At 38.5% G+C, this 21,950-nt stretch overlaps 1 protein-coding gene across 1 annotated transcript in view; it reads left to right on the forward strand.

The window, feature by feature from the left end:
* The window catches only part of cntn3a.1 (contactin 3a, tandem duplicate 1), a 77,744-nt gene that overhangs the window by 24,004 nt on the left and 31,790 nt on the right, over positions 1–21,950 (forward strand). The window contains exons 3-6 of the mRNA XM_084917349.1: positions 323–455; positions 3,477–3,652; positions 11,142–11,237; positions 20,603–20,806. Of these exons, the coding sequence (XP_084773475.1) occupies positions 323–455; positions 3,477–3,652; positions 11,142–11,237; positions 20,603–20,806 (609 nt within the window). The remainder of the gene's footprint in view (positions 1–322; positions 456–3,476; positions 3,653–11,141; positions 11,238–20,602; positions 20,807–21,950) is intronic.

Here is a 21,950-nt window from a genome sequence, read left to right on the forward strand (position 1 = left end):
TTAAATTAAATTTAAGTCTGGTGGCAGTGTGGTTTGCTTTTGACAAGTCTGTACCTTCAGATGTTTGCATTAAAGTTTTATGAAGGTTACTAGCTGATTATGCAGTACCGCAGGGATCAAGCAAGTTCTACTCACATGATCGAAAGATCCATGCACGGAATGCGTACTGTTTATGCTTCTCCTGCGTAGAATTTTCCTCCCTCGCTCCCTCGCTCCGACTTCAATATCCACTTGCTTGCAGAAAAAAAAAAAACCTGTGCAAAGTGGTTTTCAGTTTAGCAGGACATCAAAGCTGATCTAGTTTTGTTGGTTCTTCACCCAGGAAGCGGAGTCCTGCTGAGGCCCATGTTTACCAAACAACCTGGCAGTGTGGTGTTTCCCATTCGTTCTGGCGAAAGTCGCAGAGAGGTGGTGTTTAGCTGTGAGGCCCAGGGACACCCACCTCCTTTCTACAGGTAACAGCTGCAGACATGGCTTTATGCATGCTTCCCAAGTAATATTCCAGAGACGGAAAAGGTAGCCAGAAATTTTCTTAAAAACTGTACAGTATGGATATTTGTTTTATTTTTATAAACTGTGGATGTGTCCACTGTGATTTGTAGATACTTGCCTCTTGCAATAACACATTTGTGTCTCTCTCAGTCACAGCCAGTACAGGCTTATTACAGTTTCCTAAGCTTCATCTCCCCTAATTCCAGTAAATTCCAGTAACTGAGTTGGGCCGCTTGTATTTTTGTGCTGTTTGTGCCTGTTGGAGCCTTTTTAACAGAATCTAATAGAAAAACCATTTCTATGTTCCACTTTGGGTAAGTGAAATTCTATTAATCTGTTACTTAGCCCTAATTAAGAGGTCCTTGCATCACAGCCATACAGTTTATAAATGCAGCTTGTTAACCAAGCACACGAGTGTTGGCTGCTCTATTTTGTCATTCAAATAGCTCACTTCAAAAGCAACATAACATTAATAATAAGGCTTATATTAATCTATGGTAAAAGGATTTATCGCCTTAATAAAACTGATTTGATGTCATTGCTCATTCTTTGTAAATTATTAATTATTAATTAACTGCCCTTAGTTGCAGGTGTTTTGTATATTTGCTCTGGGGTGGCTGTAGCTCAGGAGGTAGACTGAAGGTAGATTCTACAATCTGCAGAAGGTTTGTGGTTGTAGTCTGCATGCCAAATATCCTTGAGATACTGACTCCAACTTGCTCTTCAATGCATCCACTGATGTGTGAATGTGTGTGAATGTTAGACAAAAAACACTTGAGCATAGAAAAAGTGCTTGTATGAATGAGTGAATAAGGCATGTTGTGTAAAGTGCTTTGAGAGCTTCAGGAGAATAGGAAAGCACTATATAAGAATCAGTCCATTTACCATTGACAGCTTGACGTTGATCTATACAGTTCAGTGAAAGAGCTTCCTGTCGTTGCTATCCCTGACCAATGAAAAGATCAAGAGAGTCAAGCACCACCTCGCTGATGTCATTGTTGAGACTGGGTGATAGAGCGACACATTAATGGAGTTTCTTTCACACAATAGGAATAATATGACAGAAAATGTCTTTCTGCTGTAGGCTTTCTTTACAGTCCCACTGGTAAAGATGCACAGGCACTGCCACGGGGCATCTGATCTGAGGTTATCACTATGATAAACATGATGCAAATTACTTGATGGGTTGAGGTGCAGTAAACAGTTGCTGCAGGTTGTCCTTGTTCAGTACACATACCCTGTGTAGCTGAGCAGTCCCAGTGCTAAAACAAAATTAATGCACAGTTCTAAAATGTTGACAAATTAAAATAAATGAGAAGCAATGATTTACTTTAAAGTGCATCAAGCGCATAAGCTATTAATTTATAATCTATCAAATGGGGCTACATAGCTGTTTTCTGGCAGGGTAATTAAATACAAATCGCAAAAACCAAGCATTTAATGTGTAATAGCTCAAAATGATCCCTCATACATAAGCATATGCGGGCGTTAATGTAGCTTGAAGATCCTTGGTGTTATGCCTAATGGATACAAATTGAAATGAATGTACAAGATGTTATCACTTGGATTGGCTGGAATACTTAATAAGCAATTGGTCACTTTAGTTTTTAAACGAAAACTCGTTTCCGAGTTCAGATCTGCAAATTGTTCTGCCCTTCTTAGTTTAAGTTCTGAGGGCACGCCTGGATTCACATAAAATCAAATTTTGTTTTAATTAGTTCTTTAATTATAGCAGGTGCCACCAACTGTGGCAGTTGGTACACCACATCAGTAACTGATTTCCAGATTGATGACAGCTGCTGTGATATCTCTTTTGATGATGGGGCTGATATTTAGACAGACATATTGGGGGCATTTTTACGGCCTGTTATTGTCTTTTTAACAAAGGTCGTGTGCCAGCTAGCGGTGGTTTTGATTTAGCGTGAGGTTCAAGATGCCACATGTTGAAAGTTTGTTTCGAGGTATCAAGGACAAATTAATTTGTACCAAGCTATCACTATGTCACGTGGCCCCTAAATTTGTGTCATCTGAACTTCTGTTCTAGCTGCAAAACAAATCATTTAATCAGTCCAGCCAACATATCTGCTGGTGAACGCCGCACTGCTGCATATGTCCCCGTTCCCTCGCTCCTTCAGTGGTGTCCCTGTCTCTGTTTGCCTTAATCCTTAACACTGTCCATAGCAAGAAAGTCTGAAATAGAAACCTCAAACTTCCTTCTTTCTGCGAGCTGTGATCATCTAATCAAATCTGCAATTCTGCATTATTAGAATTTTTTAATACCTATTTTTCTCAGTTATTCTCCTGACTCTAAGTGCCCTGTGTACACAGCATTGGCTGACTAAGGCAAAAACCATCATCATCAACTCTTAAACTGACCACATTTATCTAAATATAAAAGTAGCTATGAAACAGAGTGGAACAATTTTATCCTTTGGGTCTGTTTTTTTTGCAAAACATCGATTGTAGAACATTTAGTGGATACTCTTAATGGAAACTTAACCTTGAAGTCTTTGCAATCATTGAGGAGGTTATGGTCATGTGATGCATCATTAACTCGACAGGTTTCTTAGTACATAAACCTTAATTATGCAAATCAACTTAAGTCGCCCAAAGATTTTAAATATTGAAAGTCGATCATGTTCCTTGTGGAATAAATGGAATAGAAAAAAATGATCATGAAGCATTTGAACTGAAAGACATAGAAATAAACAGCTGTTTGAAATAACTGTTGATGATTGCTTCTCATTTAGGTATATTTATTCAGGTTTCCTGCAGCAAACATCAGTCACTGTCATTTCTTTTAATATCTATTTAATCCAGTATGAATTAAATGGATGCATATGGCTTTGTTTCTGAATCCCTAACAGTCTGTGACTTTATCATAATCTTATCATCAGACACTCTTCTTATGTGCATGACATTATTATGCGGATCAAATTATTTTACAAAGGGTTTTGTGATGCGTCGTGCGCTTGCATTCACAGGTGGAAGCTAAACGACTCTTTCATCACGCCCAGACCGGGGTCTCGTTACTCTCTCATGGGAGGAAACTTACACATCGCACATCTTAATAAAGAGGAGGACGTCGGCATCTACCAGTGCATGGCATCGAACTCTTTCGGCACCATCGTGAGCAGAGAGGCCAGCCTTCATGTTGCATGTAAGTATATTCGCAGTTCTTTTCGTGTCCGGATTTGCCAGTCGTTTCACTCAGTGGAGGTTGGATCTGAAGACTACAATTTTGAAAATGAAAATGGATTCTACCCAAAAATTGCAGCTGAATCTGGCAATCAGGATTTGCTGTGAGTAGTGTAGGTGCTATTTTCACAGTTAATAAGAGAACGTAGATTGAAAAAGGTAATTTAGCCGGTCCTGCTTGTTGATCCTATAACACCCTTGTGAGTATGGCATATATACTGTGAGTAGAAGTACACTCCTCGGTAGAGTACTTTTATAAGAAAGCTGCAGGATACCGGGTGCAACTTTGGCATGGTTACGTCCAACAAAGCCTTTAATTCAGCATTTGTCAACAGTTTATATTCTTTTGTCTTTTATTGTTTCTCTTCTGTTGTGTTAAGGTCACTCAGATTTGACTTCACTTCATTTGAGTTTAGTTCAGTCTATTCTGCCTTAGAAAAGTAAAAGCTTCATTGAACATCAGACCTTGCGGTTCACTGAATAGTATAATGCCCCAGTAGAGTTCTCTGGAAATTGTTTGTTGGCAAACCTGAGCTTTTTTTTAACAAAAACAGCCAGCAACAAGAGACAGCAGGCTCATAATGTTGAAATTATTAATTGAAAACCCAAATGAATGGGCCATTTTTTTATGTCCTTTCATGATTGAATCCTTTGACCCTGATTAAAGCTCCAGTGCTAGCGTTTACTCTGCTAGGTGTTTCTAAACTTCTCACACTGCTGTGATGAAGACTGCAGTCGCGTTGTGGGCCTTGACAGATCCCTTATAGCTGATGCTTTACGGCTTTTATCCATCACATTTTATAAGACCACAGTCTAAGGCATCTCTCGTGGCAAGGTGAACTTGAGTCCTCCACTCTTGATGGGCAGCCCATATCAAATGACAACCCTGATATCTGGGAACAGATGGTGCGGCTAGATTGAATTCTGATGTCTGTTTCTCTGCCACAGTAGACACAGTGATGATCCTTGGCGGGAGAGCACCAGAGATATTCATCTTGCAACTATTTGGCAATTCTTTGTCGCAAAGCAGCATTAAATCTTCAGCATATAGAGCAAATCTGTGTGCTGAGTTGCCAGTGGGCTGTTGATCATATTCACATTTCCTATCAATTTTTGGGGACAGGCTTGAACTGTATGTCATTGTTATTGGTCTCATCCATCGCCCGGGCCTGACCTGAGACCTGCTGCTTTTGTCAACGGATGAGGACAAGCATCAGTGGTGATGTGTCGTACATCTTATTTATTGCTCTTGGTTTAACTTAATTAAGTGTGCTGTGTGATTGAGTGGGTTTCAGGTCAAGGGAATCATTCACAGAGGAGCAGTCTGTTATGAAAGTCAGCATCATGTCATTTGTAACAGACTGTGACTCAGAATTGCTGAAAATGCTTTCTCAGAAATCAAGGGGATTGCACTCCTTCTTCTAATAACTTCAGCAGACAAAGGCCAGGTAATGGCGTGAACAGAGTGAATATAAAGATAAACGTTGCACACAGAGCTTTAAGGCACTGCTGCTGAAACAAATCCAGAACAGCGACGGCAGAGTTCTCCTAATTGAATATTTTGCTCTCTTTAACAATGCAATCAGTCTTTGTTGTTGGTGAACAAGATTAAAGTCTTAGATTTGCACCATCTAATGGTTCTAATATCATCAAATTTGTATTTCATGGAAGTTTATTGCATATATAATAATTGAGCTGGCCTACATTTTTAATCCTTTGAAAGATGGATGATGTAACAGTTTCTGTTACCATCTGGTAGGGGCTTAAATCTCTAAAAGTAGAAAAGGGTCCTGATCCTGTTGACAATACACAGTTACACGTTTAAAAGGTTCTGCTTGCCTGCTGGGAGTGCTGGAAGGAATAATTTAGTTGGTGATCGAGCCAGATTAAGTTTCTTAATCCCCAAGGGATGGTTTTTTTTTTTATGTAAGTGAAAGGATTTCCACTGATGCAAGATGCAACGTTATATAACAGATTGCAAGGCCTGCAAACGAAGCAAAGTGTATTGAATGTGTGTCCTGAAGACGGAACATGGTGCTGCCTAGATTCTTTGCTGCTTATAGAGCCACAAGGGTAACACAGTGTTTAATGAAGGGTGAAATAGCTGTATTTATGACCGCAATCTAGGATGCATTTCCCTTGTATCTCGGTGCCTGTGATTTCTGAGCAGATTCACATCTCTAATTGCATACGACATGATTATTTTAATGCCTCCTTCATGGAGATAACCCTGACCGGAGTTGTCTTTAGGTTGTCCATCAGGGCAATATCTTTTGAGTCTTTCAGGGAATTTCTTCAAGTTTTATCATAAAGTTTAATTTGTACTCAAGTATGAAGTTCCTAGATTTTGTGGCCAAAGCTCAAGGTCTCTGTGACCCCACTTTATCCTATTCTTAGAAGCACTTGCAGCGAATTTCATCACATCTGTGACAGATGTTTCCTTAAACTCAAGCATGAATTGATTAGAATGGGGTTCTCGGAGATCAAGGTGTCTGTCAAGTTATTTAAGTATGTGCAGCTTCCTCGCTTGAAATAGACTGATGCGTTTACCCAAAGGTCACCTTCCCCTGTGCTTATACAAACCAGCAATCTCACACATACAATCACTAAGCCTAAATGGAGCCACATGTAAATGGCAGCCCACCTGTGGCATAAAGGCAATGCTACGTAAGCTAGCGGCGCAGTGATTTTGAGCAGTCTTCTCAAACAGTCTTAGTTAACAATGACTTTCCTTACAGCCTATCTTCCTGGGCTTTGCACCATTTCTGCACCATTCTGTGCAGCAGTAACAGCTTATCTTAGCAGTGTAAATCTTAGCAATTTATTGATGCTGTATAGTTCTCCTTTTTTATGGTCTGGGCACAAAGCAGACTTTTGCTTCCACCTGGCTTGCTTTCCTGTCTGACCTTAAAAAAGAGCCGCCAAGAATGAATTTTCTAATTACTTTTTCACACAGACGTGTAATTGAATATGGAGTGAATAGCCTTAATAGTTCAATGTCACTGTGACATCATACTGTTCTGCAAAACTGTGACCGTAATTTCATATTTATGAGGCAACTAGTTACACTAATCACTACATGTTTTCTCTGCCAGTATAACTGGAAACCCATGGAACAGTTTCATACTTACTCACAGTCCTTTCTTTGTGCTGCCACTTTTCAAAAAAAGTGAGGACTTGACATTTTACACAGTCTCACAGCTTCTCTGAGCTTCTAAGATTTCCGTGTCTTTCTTTTGTTTGCTCATCTTATTTCCATCAGCTCTGTGGCTTCTTCACTGCTTTTGAAAAGGGTGAAAATTAAGACTTTCTTTTTTTTTTCTTTTTTTCTTTCTTTTTGCAGAAGAAAGGCCATGTGCACTTAGCAGTTGTACTTGTCAAGAGACACCAGCGGTGAGGAATAGGCTCCTTTGATGTTTATCACTCCTTAAACGTCATGCATCACACGCTGTTAGGGTTTTACTCAATGATTCTTCTCTGAGAACAGAGATTGGAGGCGAGGCAAGAAAAGACGCAGACAAAATGAGAGAAGATGACGGTTTCACAGCAGTGGTCATCGCAGTTATTTATTTATTTGGTTTCCTCATTGGTAACTTGCAATTCATCGTCTGCAAGATAGTTGAACACTTATTATGTAGCAACTAGATAGAAAGAATTTATACTGATGAGTAACTCATCTTTCTACAGTTGAAATCATTTTTCAATCGCTCTGTTTTTTCATTCTTCAACAGAAAATCATACAGTATAAAACTATTTACTGTAGTGTGAAGCTGTAATTACATAGCATATTATTTATTGCATCAAAAGCAACTAAATGTTAATGGCAGTGCTAAAAAGTAAATAAATGGGCTGAGAAATGGTAACACAGTATAATATTTTTATAGCTTGACATCAAACTTATTACCTGGCTAGACTCATACATGGTAGTGATGCCAAACTCCACTGAATGTACTAATCTGGAACTTTAACCAGGAAATACTAATCCGCCCTTTTTCAATCTTTTCTCCAACATTAACAAGATAAAAAAAAACAGTCATCTTAGCAAGGCACATCATTATGTTATGCTTTTGCATCACATATACTAATAGGATTTTATCCTACCTCGACATTTCATCTTAGTCTTCCAGAAGTTTAAAGATGCTCTTTGTTGTCAAAATGCAAAATGGGTGACACATTTGTTGCCAGCATCACATGTGACATTTGTTACTGCAATCCTAAATCCAGGTGTGAGGTGGTAGGTGCAATTTCTCTGACAATAAAAACTCTGTTATGCCTTTTGTCTAATGGCTGGGGAAAAAATTGAGCTGCAGTTCTGACAGAGTAGTTTCACTTTATAGTTTCTCTTTAATTTCCTCTTGTTCATTACAATGGGTCACATTGAAAGAGTTAGCCCAAAAATGCAAATTCATATCCAATTTCATGGATCTGAAAACACTCCAAATAGCCTGAACCCTGCCACGGTGAAGCACAAGGAGGTGCAGTGTGATGGGCTTGATAAGATGATGCACGTGGTGCCGAACAGCTTGGGTTGTCAGGCATTGTTGGCTTTTAGTGCGTCTAGCTCATTTATGCCCCGCTATACACCAAAGGAATACTGATCAGGACAGACTCACTCCCAGTGTGAGCTGAGCACCTCTGTTTTTTTTCCTAATGTATGAGCCCAGAAATTTTTGAAATATAGTATTATAAATAAATAGAATATATTTATATATCCACCATACTTGCAACAGTTACAGCCTTGCAACTATTTTCTTAACAATGTGAATGCAGTAAGTAGTTCTTTTTTTAGCGTTGTGTAGCCGGTAAATTAAATCACAGTTAGATTGACAAGAAAAGTGACACGCTAATGCGTTTCGAACATTTCACATCTTCTTTCAGAAAAAGAAATTTAAACTGCGTTACAAAGGAGAACGATTTTTGCACCTACATTTTATAGTGATCAGGACATTACCATAAAATGTTATTTTTAATTTTCATCATTACTTTTAGAGAATTTAGGGGGAAAAAGGTCCTAAAGAGACATTATTTCTTGCTGTGCTCTAATAAAGCCCTACGACGAGGGAGAATAAAGATTTCGAAAAGTTGTATTATAGGAGTTATAAGGAAAACGGCTCATTTTGTTTAATATCATTGCAAGTCCACAGGGTGTTATAATTTTTATAATTATAATATTTCTTATCTTTAATAATGTGTGATTCCCCACACTATTAACTGCATCAAATCATTCAAAGTATTTGCAAATGAAGTTGCTGTGATACACTGTCCAGTCCAGCAGTGGTAGTGGCTCTGGCAGGGCATCCAACATCCATTAATTGTACCTTTATCCTCTGAATGATTAGCTGGAGCATATCCTAGCTGACAATGGATGAAAGGCAGGGTGAAGTCAATTACACAGAGACAGACTCACACCTCTGGCCTAAATAGAGCCTAACCTACTGAGCATGTCTGGAAGAATCAACACCCAGAAACACAGGGTACGTGAGTACGTGCAAACGGCACACATAGAGCAGGTTTAAAAGCTCCTGCTCCTGCTGTGAGGCTATCAGAGCAGGTCTAGCTTTAAATGTCATCAGATAGTTGGTTACCTTTCTCACTATAATAATGTAGGAAATTTAGGTGGATGTAAAAGTTTTGCACCCTGCTTTTCAGCTTTTGGCTTGCTTTTCAGCTTGCTGGCAGTGTCGTCTTAAGAATGATAATCATCCCTATGAGAACCATGGGTGTAAATCATAAAATCTGTTATATCTATCAGGATCCTTCTTTTGCTCGCTGTCAGTCATTCTTACACTGTGCCATAATTTGGCTTACCACAACACTTTGAAAATGTCTGCTGTGAAAAAAGGCTTCATGTCTGCACTCATGTAGGTGTTGAACTCCACATGACTTTCATGTCCTGTTCATGATGGGTTGTAATCACGTCCATTTAAAAAAATCACTACATCACTAAAATTTTCATTTGTCCAATCCCTGCACTAAAAAAAACCCCTAATAACTCTTGTGTGCATTCCTACATCCTGAAACAAGATTAACTAACCTTGAGTCTCCTAAACAAATGCCTTTGCTAATGCAACAGGCATGTTTTCATTCTGACATTAGCCATTATCTCATTGTATAGTCTGAGAAAAAAGCATGCCTGTGAAGTTGTGTTGTTCAGATTCTGCTAGTAAATCTCAATGTATACAGTGAAGCCGATAAAATTAGATGAAACTTGTATTTTCGGATCAGCCAGAAACGGTCATTTTTCCAGGCTTACCAGTGTTTTAAATTGCGATGGTCTTAAAAGTTTCATTTCTGTTCAGTGTGAAATAGATAATAGATGTGAAGAAGAAGAGATTCAGTGAAATTATATCTTATAGTTATTATTTTGTTATGGATTTTTACAGTGATTACTAGCATGAATTATTATTTTTATATAATATGACAGTGTGTACTGCATAATATAATATAATATAATATAATATAATATAATATAATATTTTCTAGATTGCCTCAGCAGCTTGTGGTAGTATTTATGTCTTGGATGACCAGAAAGAACCTAAATGTTGTTGCATGTAATTGTTAACCATAGCTCATCCTGAGTTTAAGATGGTCACGAAGCATCCATTAAACCTGTCTGTTCCAAATGAAAAAAAAATGTTATGATCTGCTAATTAATTTGTGAAAGTCATACAGGAGATTTTCATAAAATCATTTGTGAACCGAAACAAAAGCTTTCAGTTGTGATAACATTCTGCTGGATGCAATTTTTCCATTAGTCACAAGGTCTGAAAAGATCACGCTCTGCTTTTATTTTGTGAACGCTCATCCTACTGTGCTCGCACACAGGAGGTGTCAGTTTTGCATTCTTTCGCCCTGTTTTTGAATTCAGTCTTGATTATGTCATTATATGGCAGCTGCGTATTTGGCTGCTACGCCTGCGATATCTCCAAGAGCCGCAGCAGGCAAGAAAAGGCAAAGTGTTCAAGGATTGCTGTCTCTATTTGCTTTCTCTCAGCAGGTTGTCAACAAGTAATCGGCCTCCATACAAATGATGTTTCAGTCTTAGTCATTTAATTGTTGCTGGTCTGTGTGCAGTGGATGAAACACAGAAAGTGATAACAATACGCCGTTCCAATTAAATTCACTCATGTGTGACTTATACTTGAAGAATTGCTTTCTGCTCCAGTCAGAAGTGTTTAGGACTTTATAGCACCATGTCTGCATTTATGCAAAACTACCACCAGTATTTCACAGCAGGCATGCATATCATATAACACCGTTAAACTCTGGTCACTTGCCGTGCGCTAACTAGATATGAAATTATTGAGCAACCACATATATGAGTTGCAGTGCATTTCTTTATTTTTTTTAGCTCTATAAACACCCAGACTTGTTGTGTTTGTGTGCTTATGGCTTTCATGAAAAATGAAATGATTATTTTTGCTTTATTGCTTTTGTGTTGTGGTAAACAGACTTGGAGAATTTCAAGACTCAGAGAAGAAGTCCAGTGAGGGTTCGTGAAGGTCAAGGAGTGGTCTTGCTCTGTGGCCCTCCCCCCCACTCTGGAGGTAAGATGGACTGCTCTCAATGTTTTTTCCATTTCATTTCATTTTCTTTAAATATCCTTTAATATCCTCCTTACATAAATCTTGTTTTTTTCTTTTTTTACTAGAAACGTAGAAATACTGTGGTATCATCTCTCTGATTCCTTATCTTCTCCTTTACTTGAACAAAGTGGAAGTAGTGTTTGCGTTCTCCAGCTCAGATCCCCTGTCTGTTTGTCTGTGTTGTTAAAGTCAGCGATGTGAGTTATTTTTACTTTGGGACACTCTGGTCTGTCAGCCTGATTTTCAATGGGGGCGAGGAAAATCTTTGGCATACAGACTGGAGAGGCTGACTGTGGCTGGGGTCCCGCCAGGCTGAGTAATTGAGCCTGTCTCTGAAGATACCTTGCTGGCTTCACATCATCTGCTTTCATCTATGACATTATCAATGCGAGCTAGCATCCAGTGCTATTAACTCCTACACACCGGTCTTAAGATTGACTTTTGCCAGTAAGGCTGAATGTAATTATCCACTGCGTGGATGTAATGTTAGTGCACATGACAGAGGGTTTTACTGTAAATATAATAGTATTGTCCTGCTGCCTAGTCACAGGTTAGTTAAAAATTAAATTGTGAAACAGAGGAGAGGTTTCAGGCTTACTTTGCAATACACATTAAGTCAGCTGATCAAGTTGTTTCACTAACTCATCTACATGAGGCATTTTGTGGCAGTTGTCTGGCTTGAAATGTAATCTCCACATTTTGACTTTTTTCTCAAAGTAGTATTTCAACTTTAATCTCGAAATTTCAACTCTATTCTCCAAATGAACACTGTTTGTGGCCCTAATACTCTGTAGTACAAGTACGCCAAGTTTTACATCCAGATGAAGTTGCAAGTCCTTAATTTTGGGACTGGAATGAAAGACGTTGTTAAGGTGTTGGTTTTTAGACGATAACCCTCATTTATGCTACTGGGGCATTAAACCTGCAGAACAAACTGAGCTATTTTGTCTCATTCATTTGCAAACTGAAGAGAAGGCCTATATTTGTTGTGCTATGTTTTGTGTTTGAAATGAGATGTCTCACCTTGTTGTAACAAGACAAGTTAAAATAATGAGCCATATGCACACAACTGGCAGACTTGAAATGTAATAGCTCTTTTACAGACAATTACTCTAAGGTGTCCACAAGCCAAAATACACATTCTGAACAGCAGCATTGTCTGGAGTGTTGAGCTGTAATAGCAGTGTCATGACGGTGTCCAAAAATATTTTGGAAAAAACTGGGCACAGAAATCTTAATCCAATAGTTTATGCATTATGTACAAGACAGCAGCGCTTGTTTAATATGCATATTTGTCTCGAGTTTCAGCTACAGCACCATCTGTAGTAAAATCACCTGCCTAATGTCTCACTGTGAGTGCTTTGACTACCTTTTGGGGGCAGTCTTCTCTTTGGGTAAGAGGACAAAAATGAAGTTTTAATTAATCCTGACTGACGTCTCCTTGTACTGATTGTATGTACAGTCACCCAATCAAAAAGACATATATTCATTTACTTAAAAAAGGCATCGATATGAGTCACATACAGAAGTATAGACTTCAAGCTTTAATTCATGGGGCTTTACAAAAAAACTTGCATTAGCTATTTAGGAATTACAGTCATTTTTGGTTACAGACCACATTCATACAAATTCAAATTTAATTGGACTATTGCCTGACAAGCAATTTCATGGCCAGGTGAGGTCTGGTCCCTTTCACTGGTATTTCATGACAAATGAGCACATTCAAAGTATTGAATTTGTGTTTTATAACTTTTCACTGTAATTTTAAATATCTATCTATCTATCTATCTATCTATCTATCTATCTATCTATCTATCTATCTATCTATCTATCTATCTATCTATCTATCTATCTATCTATCTATCTATCTATCTATATATATATATAATTATGTCTGCACTGAAAGTCTGCACTTGAACTATACAATAATCATAATACATAATCCAGCTTTATTTACATTAACAGCAGCTGAGAGTTTTACTCTCGAAATATGTGAGATTCGTGAGAAATCTTACAATATGTGCACCTTTTAAAAGCTTTTGGAACTTGTTAATTTTTCTTCGCATGTGTAGAGTGTTACTCTTTTAGTTTCACAGCTTTTGTAAAAAAAATAGATATATGTATGTTATGCCTTATTTTTATTACGAGTGAAGAAATACATTGTTTTTACTTTTAACTAACAGATGGTGAAATCAGCAGGTGTTTCTGTACTGTACTCTGTACTACTTCTGTACTCATCTTTGTGACTCCGCTCCCATTTATCACCAGGGTACCATTTCATTTGAATTAGAATCCAAAATGTAACATCTCTGATTATAAACTCCTCTTCATGACATTCAGAAGGTTCTCTAGTCTTCTGATGTTTCACTTTGTTCAAGAACTCCAGCTGCTTTGTTGTGACTGTGATCTCGGATCTTGTGACAACATCATTTTTCATAGATGTTTGCTAAGACGAGTGCCAGCATGTTTGGCTAAAAAAAATTACTAAATCATTGGAGATATGGTGGTGGTGATGTGGGGGGGGGGTTCCTTCAGGCAACTGTAAATAGATTTATTCTGTGATTCTATTCAATAATTCATGTTGACATTGTATGTCAATTTTTCCCACATGCAATCTTTTTTAGATAAACTCCACACGCCTTTCTTACTCTTTCCTACGTGACGCCCATCATTTGGGACTGGAGTCCTGAAGGGATTGTTGTCAGTGTGTTACATTGTACCAGGCCCATATCTGTCACATCCAGTCTCATACAGAGTCTTTACCTACTTTTAAAAAGGAATGATAAGAAGATGCACAGCAATGGCATGACCCATTTTTTTAAATTAAGCTAAATGCAGTCTCCCTACCTACCTACCTACAAATTCCCTTTGCATGGGCCCCAGCCATACAGGCCTAGGAATCAGCTGCCGATGATCTGGCAACCCTCAGTCACCAGGGGAAATGCGTATTCCCTAAGGGGTTGGTGTCCAGTTGCTGGAGGCTGATGGCAGCTGCCATGTGAAATAGGTTGCAAAAAGGGGCTAAACAGAAGTACAAGACGGAGCACCACTACACAAAAACTTGTTTGCCTCGGCATACTGCAACATTTAGTTGAATGATAATTGTGGCAAACAAGAGAAACTACTTTCTGGTGCAGCCTCCGAGAGCCTCAGTCTATAAATGGCATGGATAAATAACAAAGCAACATAGCTCACAAAATAATTAGCAGTCACTAAGTGAGAGATAGTAAGGCTTTTATGTACAACAGTTAACAAGCCAAGTACTGGGATAAACTAACCACTAATGCATTAACACAACACATAACATGAGGCTTTCAGGCAAGCTGCCCACTCTAAATCACAGCTACCCTGAATAGTGTGGTGTGGGCTATCATTTAATGAAGTGAGTGACGACATGGAGCAAGCCTGAGTACTGGGGCAGCAGTCTATTCGGGTGGAAGGTTGGATGAAGGAAGGAGTAGGCGGAACAACTGGCTGAATAGGAACCAAGTGGAGACACCAATTCAGCACACACGCTATTTTTCTTATCGAACAAAACAGGCTTTATTAGAATAATTGGTGAAGAAGTGCACACACCCAAGGCTGTACCAGCTAAAGTAATTATCGTGGTTTTATAAACATGTCAAATGGATGAGCACATTTTTTATGTTAACATTTGTTTTGCCTATTTATTAATTCCTCAACAACTAACTGCCACAAAGTACCTGCTGGATAAAAGCCATTAAACTTTTCTTGAAAAGTTTCTATTTTGAATATAATAATACTCCAAAATAATGTTGAAGTAACTCGTAACTCTTGCTAGAACAGGAATCTTTCAAGTAAACAGAAATGAATATTTTTGGTTTTCTGATAAATTTCTAAACTGCTGCTGAATGAAATAAACACAATCAAATAGAATACGGGACATGTGAAACAGAGGGATCTCCAAAAAATCCAATTTTCATTTTAAGTGCTTTCAGACTGTCACAACATAATTTTATAGTGGCGTAATTGCTATCCTTGGTCAAATTCATTTCAGCTGGGCCAGTTTGTTTCTCTGCTGTTTTCTTTGCATTTGTCCAAACCAGTAATGTACAAATAGACTGATAGCCGTTCTAGAGGCCTTGCCCAGTGCCTGTTATGCTCTATTTTCTGGCAACGTTTTGTCAAATTCAGCTGTCATCATGGATAATAGCTATTGACGGAGATGTTAAGATGTGCTATAGGATGAATCACCTTCAGTTTTATGACATATTCGCTGAAAGGGTAGCTCACAGTATGCATGAATGCTTACACATTCATACATATCCACACACGCCCACACATTCTCGTCTTGGTTCGGCTGCTCATTTTCACTGCATGGCTATATTGTACCTGATCTAGCTGTTCAAATTAGATTAGGTTCACTGGAGAAATTTGGTTTGATCTTGTCAAATATATATATATATATAAAAAAGATTATTTAGAATAAAAGAAACAAAAACTTGAAAATTGGTAAGGTCTGAAAAATGAATATGCAAAGACATATAATGGGATGCTCTATGGCTCTGTGGCTGTATTGTTTTTCATCTGATACAGAAAATCCTGACTGGCATTTAAATAGACTGCCATAGTGTTGGAAAGTAAGGCATGTTCTCATAAAGGGTGACAGGACATAATTCACGATCAGCAAAAAATGCGGTCTTGGACACGGATCTGCCTCATCTCTCCTGTAAAGGATTTCAGTGCCCCATGCATGATTCAGGAAGCCATTATTTCACTTTAACGACGCCTCAAAACCCTTCAGACCGCAGCAGGAAGTAGTGTGGTGCAGACAGGATGTTCTAAAGCTGAAAGAGAGTGTTGATGCACGTTTCGAAATGATCGAAATATTGTCAAGTGTCCAAGAGGGTCTCCGACATAATTCTTTCCCTGTGCTGTACTGTATTAGCATTAGACGTCACTCTGTATCATCTTTTGCTTTGAGACAGTTTGAATGGCTGTTCTGGTTAGTCCAGGACCTAATGCATCTGACCTCCTTTCCCTAATGGAAACGGGCCTTTCAGATTTACTCAAGGCTGAAATCACTTGTTTTGTCAACCCAGTGCATCTCGTCCAAAACAGAGGGGGCTCGCTGGCTAGTAACAGCCCACATTGCTTGCAGGGATTTTTCCCGTGTGCATGACCTAAGCCTTTTCAGTGAGCTTTTGTATTATGAATACAGAGAGGAAGCCATGGTTGATGGTTGTTTCTGTTGAGGTAAAAGATTTGTGAGAGTAAACTTTGACACAAAGTTGAGCATGTACTTTTCTTTGATATAATACACACTTGTGCAAAAACCCACTCTTGATTCAGTATGTCCTTGGCCTGTCATGTTCCATTTCTCTTTCCTCTTCTCAGATCATTAAGGGGGAATTGATGCTGCCTGTTCATTATACAAAGGCTAAATGGAAACAAAATGAAAATCTGCCACTCACTGTCAGTCATGATTGCATTATTCCATTACTGCCCATCCATAGTAGGCTCTTAAGTCAAATCATAAGATACAGCCAATGGTGCTTTCCAATTTCTATTTCCTGCTTCCTTTTCTCACCATAAATCTTTAACTAACCAATTAGTAATCTCTTATTTGCTGTTCACTGTGTCACTCTTTGCATCTACAGAGGATATTGTTTCAAAAACAGACATTAAATATACATGGAAATGCCTGGATGAGAGCTGGCATGTATTATTTATGAGAGAGGAGGATATTTCAATGATTCCCTTTGCGGTTTGAATGGATAGAGCTAGAATTTATGTTTGGTAAGTCATAGAGGCTAGGAGATGCCTTAAAAGTGAAGTGCTATGACTATAATTAAATGATTAGTTCAGTGTTATGGGAAATACACCTCTTTGCTTTCTGGCCAAGAGTTATGAGAGAAGAACAACCCCACTCTTAAATATAAGCGTACACTCAGAAGGTTGTTAGCTTAGCTTTGCTAAATAATTCAAAATACAAGTTCAATTCAGTTCTATTCAGTTCAATTTTATTTTTATTTATATAGCACCAAATCACAACAGCAGTCGCCTCAATTGTAAGGTAAAGACCCTGTAATATTAGAGAGAAACCTCAACAATCAAACAACCCCCTCCGAATAAGCACTTGGCGACAGTGGGAAGGATAAACTCCCTTTTAAGAGGAAGAAACCTACAGCAGAACCAGTTGGGGGCAGTACTTGTTTTTGTCTGAATCAAGTTTTTTAAAAATATGCACCTGTCCATATTTCTGTTATTCACTAATTACTGACTATTTCATGTATTTAATCTTTTGAAACATGAGGTAATATGTATGGTGGTAACAAATTCCACGTACATTATATAGCACTGTTGACACAAGCAAAACGGTATGCTCAAAAGGTAAATCCAAAGAAGAAGCCACACACCAAGGCCAAAAAAGGAGGGCGCTTACACACATGATTTTACATACTGTAAAAATTATTTCTCATATTGGAGTTCTGTTCATCACTGACACATTCTTGGAGAGAAAGGTGTGATTGAAGTATGTGGTCCAAGTTTCAATCTGCAGTTGTGTTGATCACAAGGTCAGGCTGTCCTTTACTCCTCCAATGCATATAAAAATCTGCTCTGTGCTTGGTAAAAAGGGAACACCCTCACATGCTCGTTATACAGGAACTCACTTACAGGGTCACAGGAAAGAAGCTGGCATAATTACAGGGAATATAAAACAGACTAAGTTAGTGTAAACATTTCTAGAAAGGTGTTAGTTAGGAATGTTCTCAGAGGTACTCTGACCAAAGAAGCGACAGATACTACTTTAAAAGTGCCTACAACACACAGTATGAAAACAGAGGTGCATTTTTTGTATAAAGTGCTGAAAGTTGTTTTATGTCTTTGCTTATATTTATTTACCTGTATATTAATAGAAATTGGCGCAGCTTTCACCAGTTTCTGTGATGATTGTCTTTGCTGGTTTTCCAACTCCTTAAAAAACTCTTAAGCTTAAAACTCTTGAAATTCTTCCCTTCTCCTGGCAGTTTTTCACCTTAATAACTCTCTTAAGGGCTAAGGTGCCATTATCTTTACCTGGATCTCCTAGCTGTGTACAGAGATTTTTTGAAAATGTCATAATTTTAGGATTTTTCTTTGCATTTTAACACTCACCTCTCAGAATAGGGCCCTACAGGTTGCAGCTGGCGAGACGTCAGGCCAGTTTCCTGTGACTAGGAGTTAAAGAAGAGAATGCAGGTGACCAGGGGAGTACGAATAAAATAATCAAAGCTGTTACACACGTTGTCAAGATCATGATCTCTGTATCACTTTGTGATCTGCAAGGTTAGCAGTAATATGCCAAAGCCCACACATCCTCTTGACCCCTAATGAGCAGAAGTGAAGAATACTGAGTCAGTAGATGAGTGTCCGACTCACATCTCAATTATTCCCTGTACTGTAGTGCAGAATCATCACTTAGACAAGTTTTTACCAACAGCCAAGATTGCTTTTGGGACAGGGATGCAATATGGTCCAGAGCAATCTATCCTAGTGTCAATATGTCAAAACACCATCATTCCTTTTTATAATGTTGCTGATTGTTAGTGCAAAGCCTCTCTGACTGCACTCCATTTGGTTGATAGTACTGGGAGTCTTTTCCAGAAGCTTGTTATCATGGATGATGAATAGTAGACGAGGTGGTACAATACCAAGTAACCAAATCTGTAATATATTGGTTTTATTGGGCGTTGAACTGTTTTTTTATGCAGGGGGTGCAGCTTAAAGTTTGATTTAGGGCCTTCCGTAGCTACATAACAACCACAAGGGGAGATGCTTTTTTTTCTGTGTACCTCCACTGCTGCTTAATTTAATTCTTATTGGATTATTAATCCCAGAAAGAAAAGGTAAGTTAAATAAAGAACAGGAAATAAAAATTAAACAGCATACGTAAAATTAAGGATGGTCCAGTTTAGGGATGGGTATCGTTTAGGTTTTATCCGATACCAGTACCAAATCGGTACTTTTGAAACGGTGCCGGTGCTTAAACGGTGCTCGAATCGCTGTTTTTTTGTAAAAAGGTAACAATGTTAGCCTTTTCTGCAGCTATAGGGGATTTATGGCATCACTCTTGGCTGGAAGCAGTGCTTAATCAATGGAAAAAACACCAATTTTGTCTAAAAACCTCTCATGTTTAGCTGTTTCCCTCTTTTTCTTTGGTCATTTTAGCCTTTTTGGCCAGGGTGAAGGGAGTATCTGCCATCAAACAAGAAGACAGCCGCATGTAGCTATGATGATGTTTGCTAGTTCACCTTACATGCATTAATGTAATAACGTGGTTAGCCTACTCAACGTAAATTACACACGAGCAACATTAAGCTACTCATGCAGAGAAGAACGGCTGCTGCTGCCATCATCATCTGTCATCATTTCTGCTACACTGGCAGGGCTAGGGGCCAGGACTCTACTCTTCGGGTTTTTGGGGGATGTTGCTAACTCCGGGTCTGATAACAGGCAACCCACGCGCAGTAGATGTGCACGGTGTGAGGTCTCGCAGCAAGCTATCAAATACGGTGCATTTCTCGGCTTTTAACAAAATTCTATACGTCGCCAGGTGTTTCATCAGATTTGAGGTGTTACCTCCTTTGACAGTATCACCTTAAAGCACTTGTTGCAGGCTGCTGATTTTGCATCTTTTGCTGTGAAGTACAGCCAGACTTTTGACCGCTTGGCCTTGGGCATTTTTAATCTGTAGCTCTGCTCTAAAAGAATGTACGTACCTGGGCCCGCCTACTACACTTGCAAAGGTAAAATGATTGGCTGGAATCCAAAGTGTATGACATCTCAGGAAAAAAAAGCACCGAAATAAAGCACCGAAATAAAGCACTGAAATGTGCGCTGCTTTTCGGTCTGGTTACTACCGTTTATGTCAGAACCGGTGCAATAATGGCACCGGATACCGGTACCCATCCCTATTCCAGTTACAGTTGAATTTTACTTTAAGCTGGGTTTAAATCAGGAAAACTCACTTATTATGTGTTATTATGGATTCCTATAACAGATTTCTAACTCTCTGAATAGCAAATTATTCATATTCACAGCATCATGACTTCAGATTAGTGGACGTATGAAACTTTTACCATATTGAGGACATTTATCCAACAGTGAGTAAGAGTAATTGCCATTCAATTATAAATTGTGTTTTTAATCAAGGAAGGCTGGTGCTCAGTCCAATCCACTAATTGCTTTATCCCTGAAGGCATCCACTTAACCTCTGAAGTGACGAGGCTGCTGATGAAGCACACATTATCTGTATATGGGTGTAGGCGATGCTCAAACACAGCATGTGTTTTTCATCTGCTGCTTTTTGTTTGCGTTCACAGAACTTAGCTTCACATGGATCTTCAATGAGCACCCCTCGTATGTCACCCAGGACACGCGGCGATTTGTGTCCCAGAAGACGGGCAATCTCTACATCGCGAAAGTGGAACCCTCTGATGTGGGGAATTACACCTGTGTAGTCACCAACACAGTCACCAAAAGCAGCGTTGAAGGTCCACCAACACCTCTGGTCCTGCGCGTTGATGGTATGAAAGAAGCTATTTACTAAAAATACACAGAGTATAAAATAGGGACTGTGTTTTGAGACATGTAAAATTGAGAAAGGCTTTTTTGTTTTTTAATTATAGCGATGACTTTCATTAAAACTTGGCAATTTTCACAGCCAAGTCTGAGAGTGTTTTCAAAGTGTTTTGATATTCTCTGATCTGATTGTTGAAAAGATGGAAACACTATTGTCAAAGTCAGATGAATTTATTTTTGTACATTCGAGGCACGGCAACCTCTTTGCACTGTGCATTTCATGATGTTATTTTAGAAAGTGGTAAATGAATCTTTTTTTAAAGTAGTTTTACAGTTAATCTAAAATGCCTGCACATCTGAAAACTGACCTTTCAAGAACAAACTCTTTATTCTAATTACACAATATTTTCTTCCCATGGTGCATAAAGCTTAAGTAGCATAAATACAAATATAGAATACAATATACAAATACGATATACTGACATGTATTAAAAAGTGTGTGATACCATTACGGAATAGGTAAAGTAATTCTGTCACTGTTTAAGGTACATATACTTTTCTCAGCTTGACTAATTTGCACAACGTTACCATCACATAGAAATTAATGTCATTGTGTTGAGATTAAGAGATGATGGCAGGAAGTAAGAGGTGTTTACAGTGAATATGTAAAAAGAGGTCAGCCCACCTACATAGCAATATATGCACTGTCCTGGGGTCACTCGTTTGTGTCTCTATATTTTTAACATGTTGAACAAAAACAGTATACATTTTATTTTATTTAGTTTTCTTTCACAGAACGTGTTTTTGTGTATAATTATACAAATTATATGTGCAAAAGTACTTGTTTTGGATGAAAAATACATGAGTGTAATCATTTCTATCATTTATGACTTTGACTTGACTCACTAAGTTAAACGTTTTCACTGTGCATTTATAGAAAATAATTGAAATTTAAATCTACAAGCCAACAAATGCAATCTAAAACATCTCCCAGAGTGAGATGTAGAAGTTCTTAGAGCCCATATACAGCATCATCACATAGTGATGTAAAGTATGTTTTGATTTTCTTTCATTGTGACCTTTTCAGTCCTTAAGCTGAAAGAATCCCCCCTCATATATGTGAGGCGTCTCTCCCTTTTTTCTCTCTGT

This window comes from Perissodus microlepis, chromosome 20 (assembly GCF_051167445.1).
Source record: "Perissodus microlepis isolate ML-2025 ecotype Zambia chromosome 20, ASM5116744v1, whole genome shotgun sequence".
NCBI lineage: Eukaryota > Metazoa > Chordata > Actinopteri > Cichliformes > Cichlidae > Perissodus > Perissodus microlepis.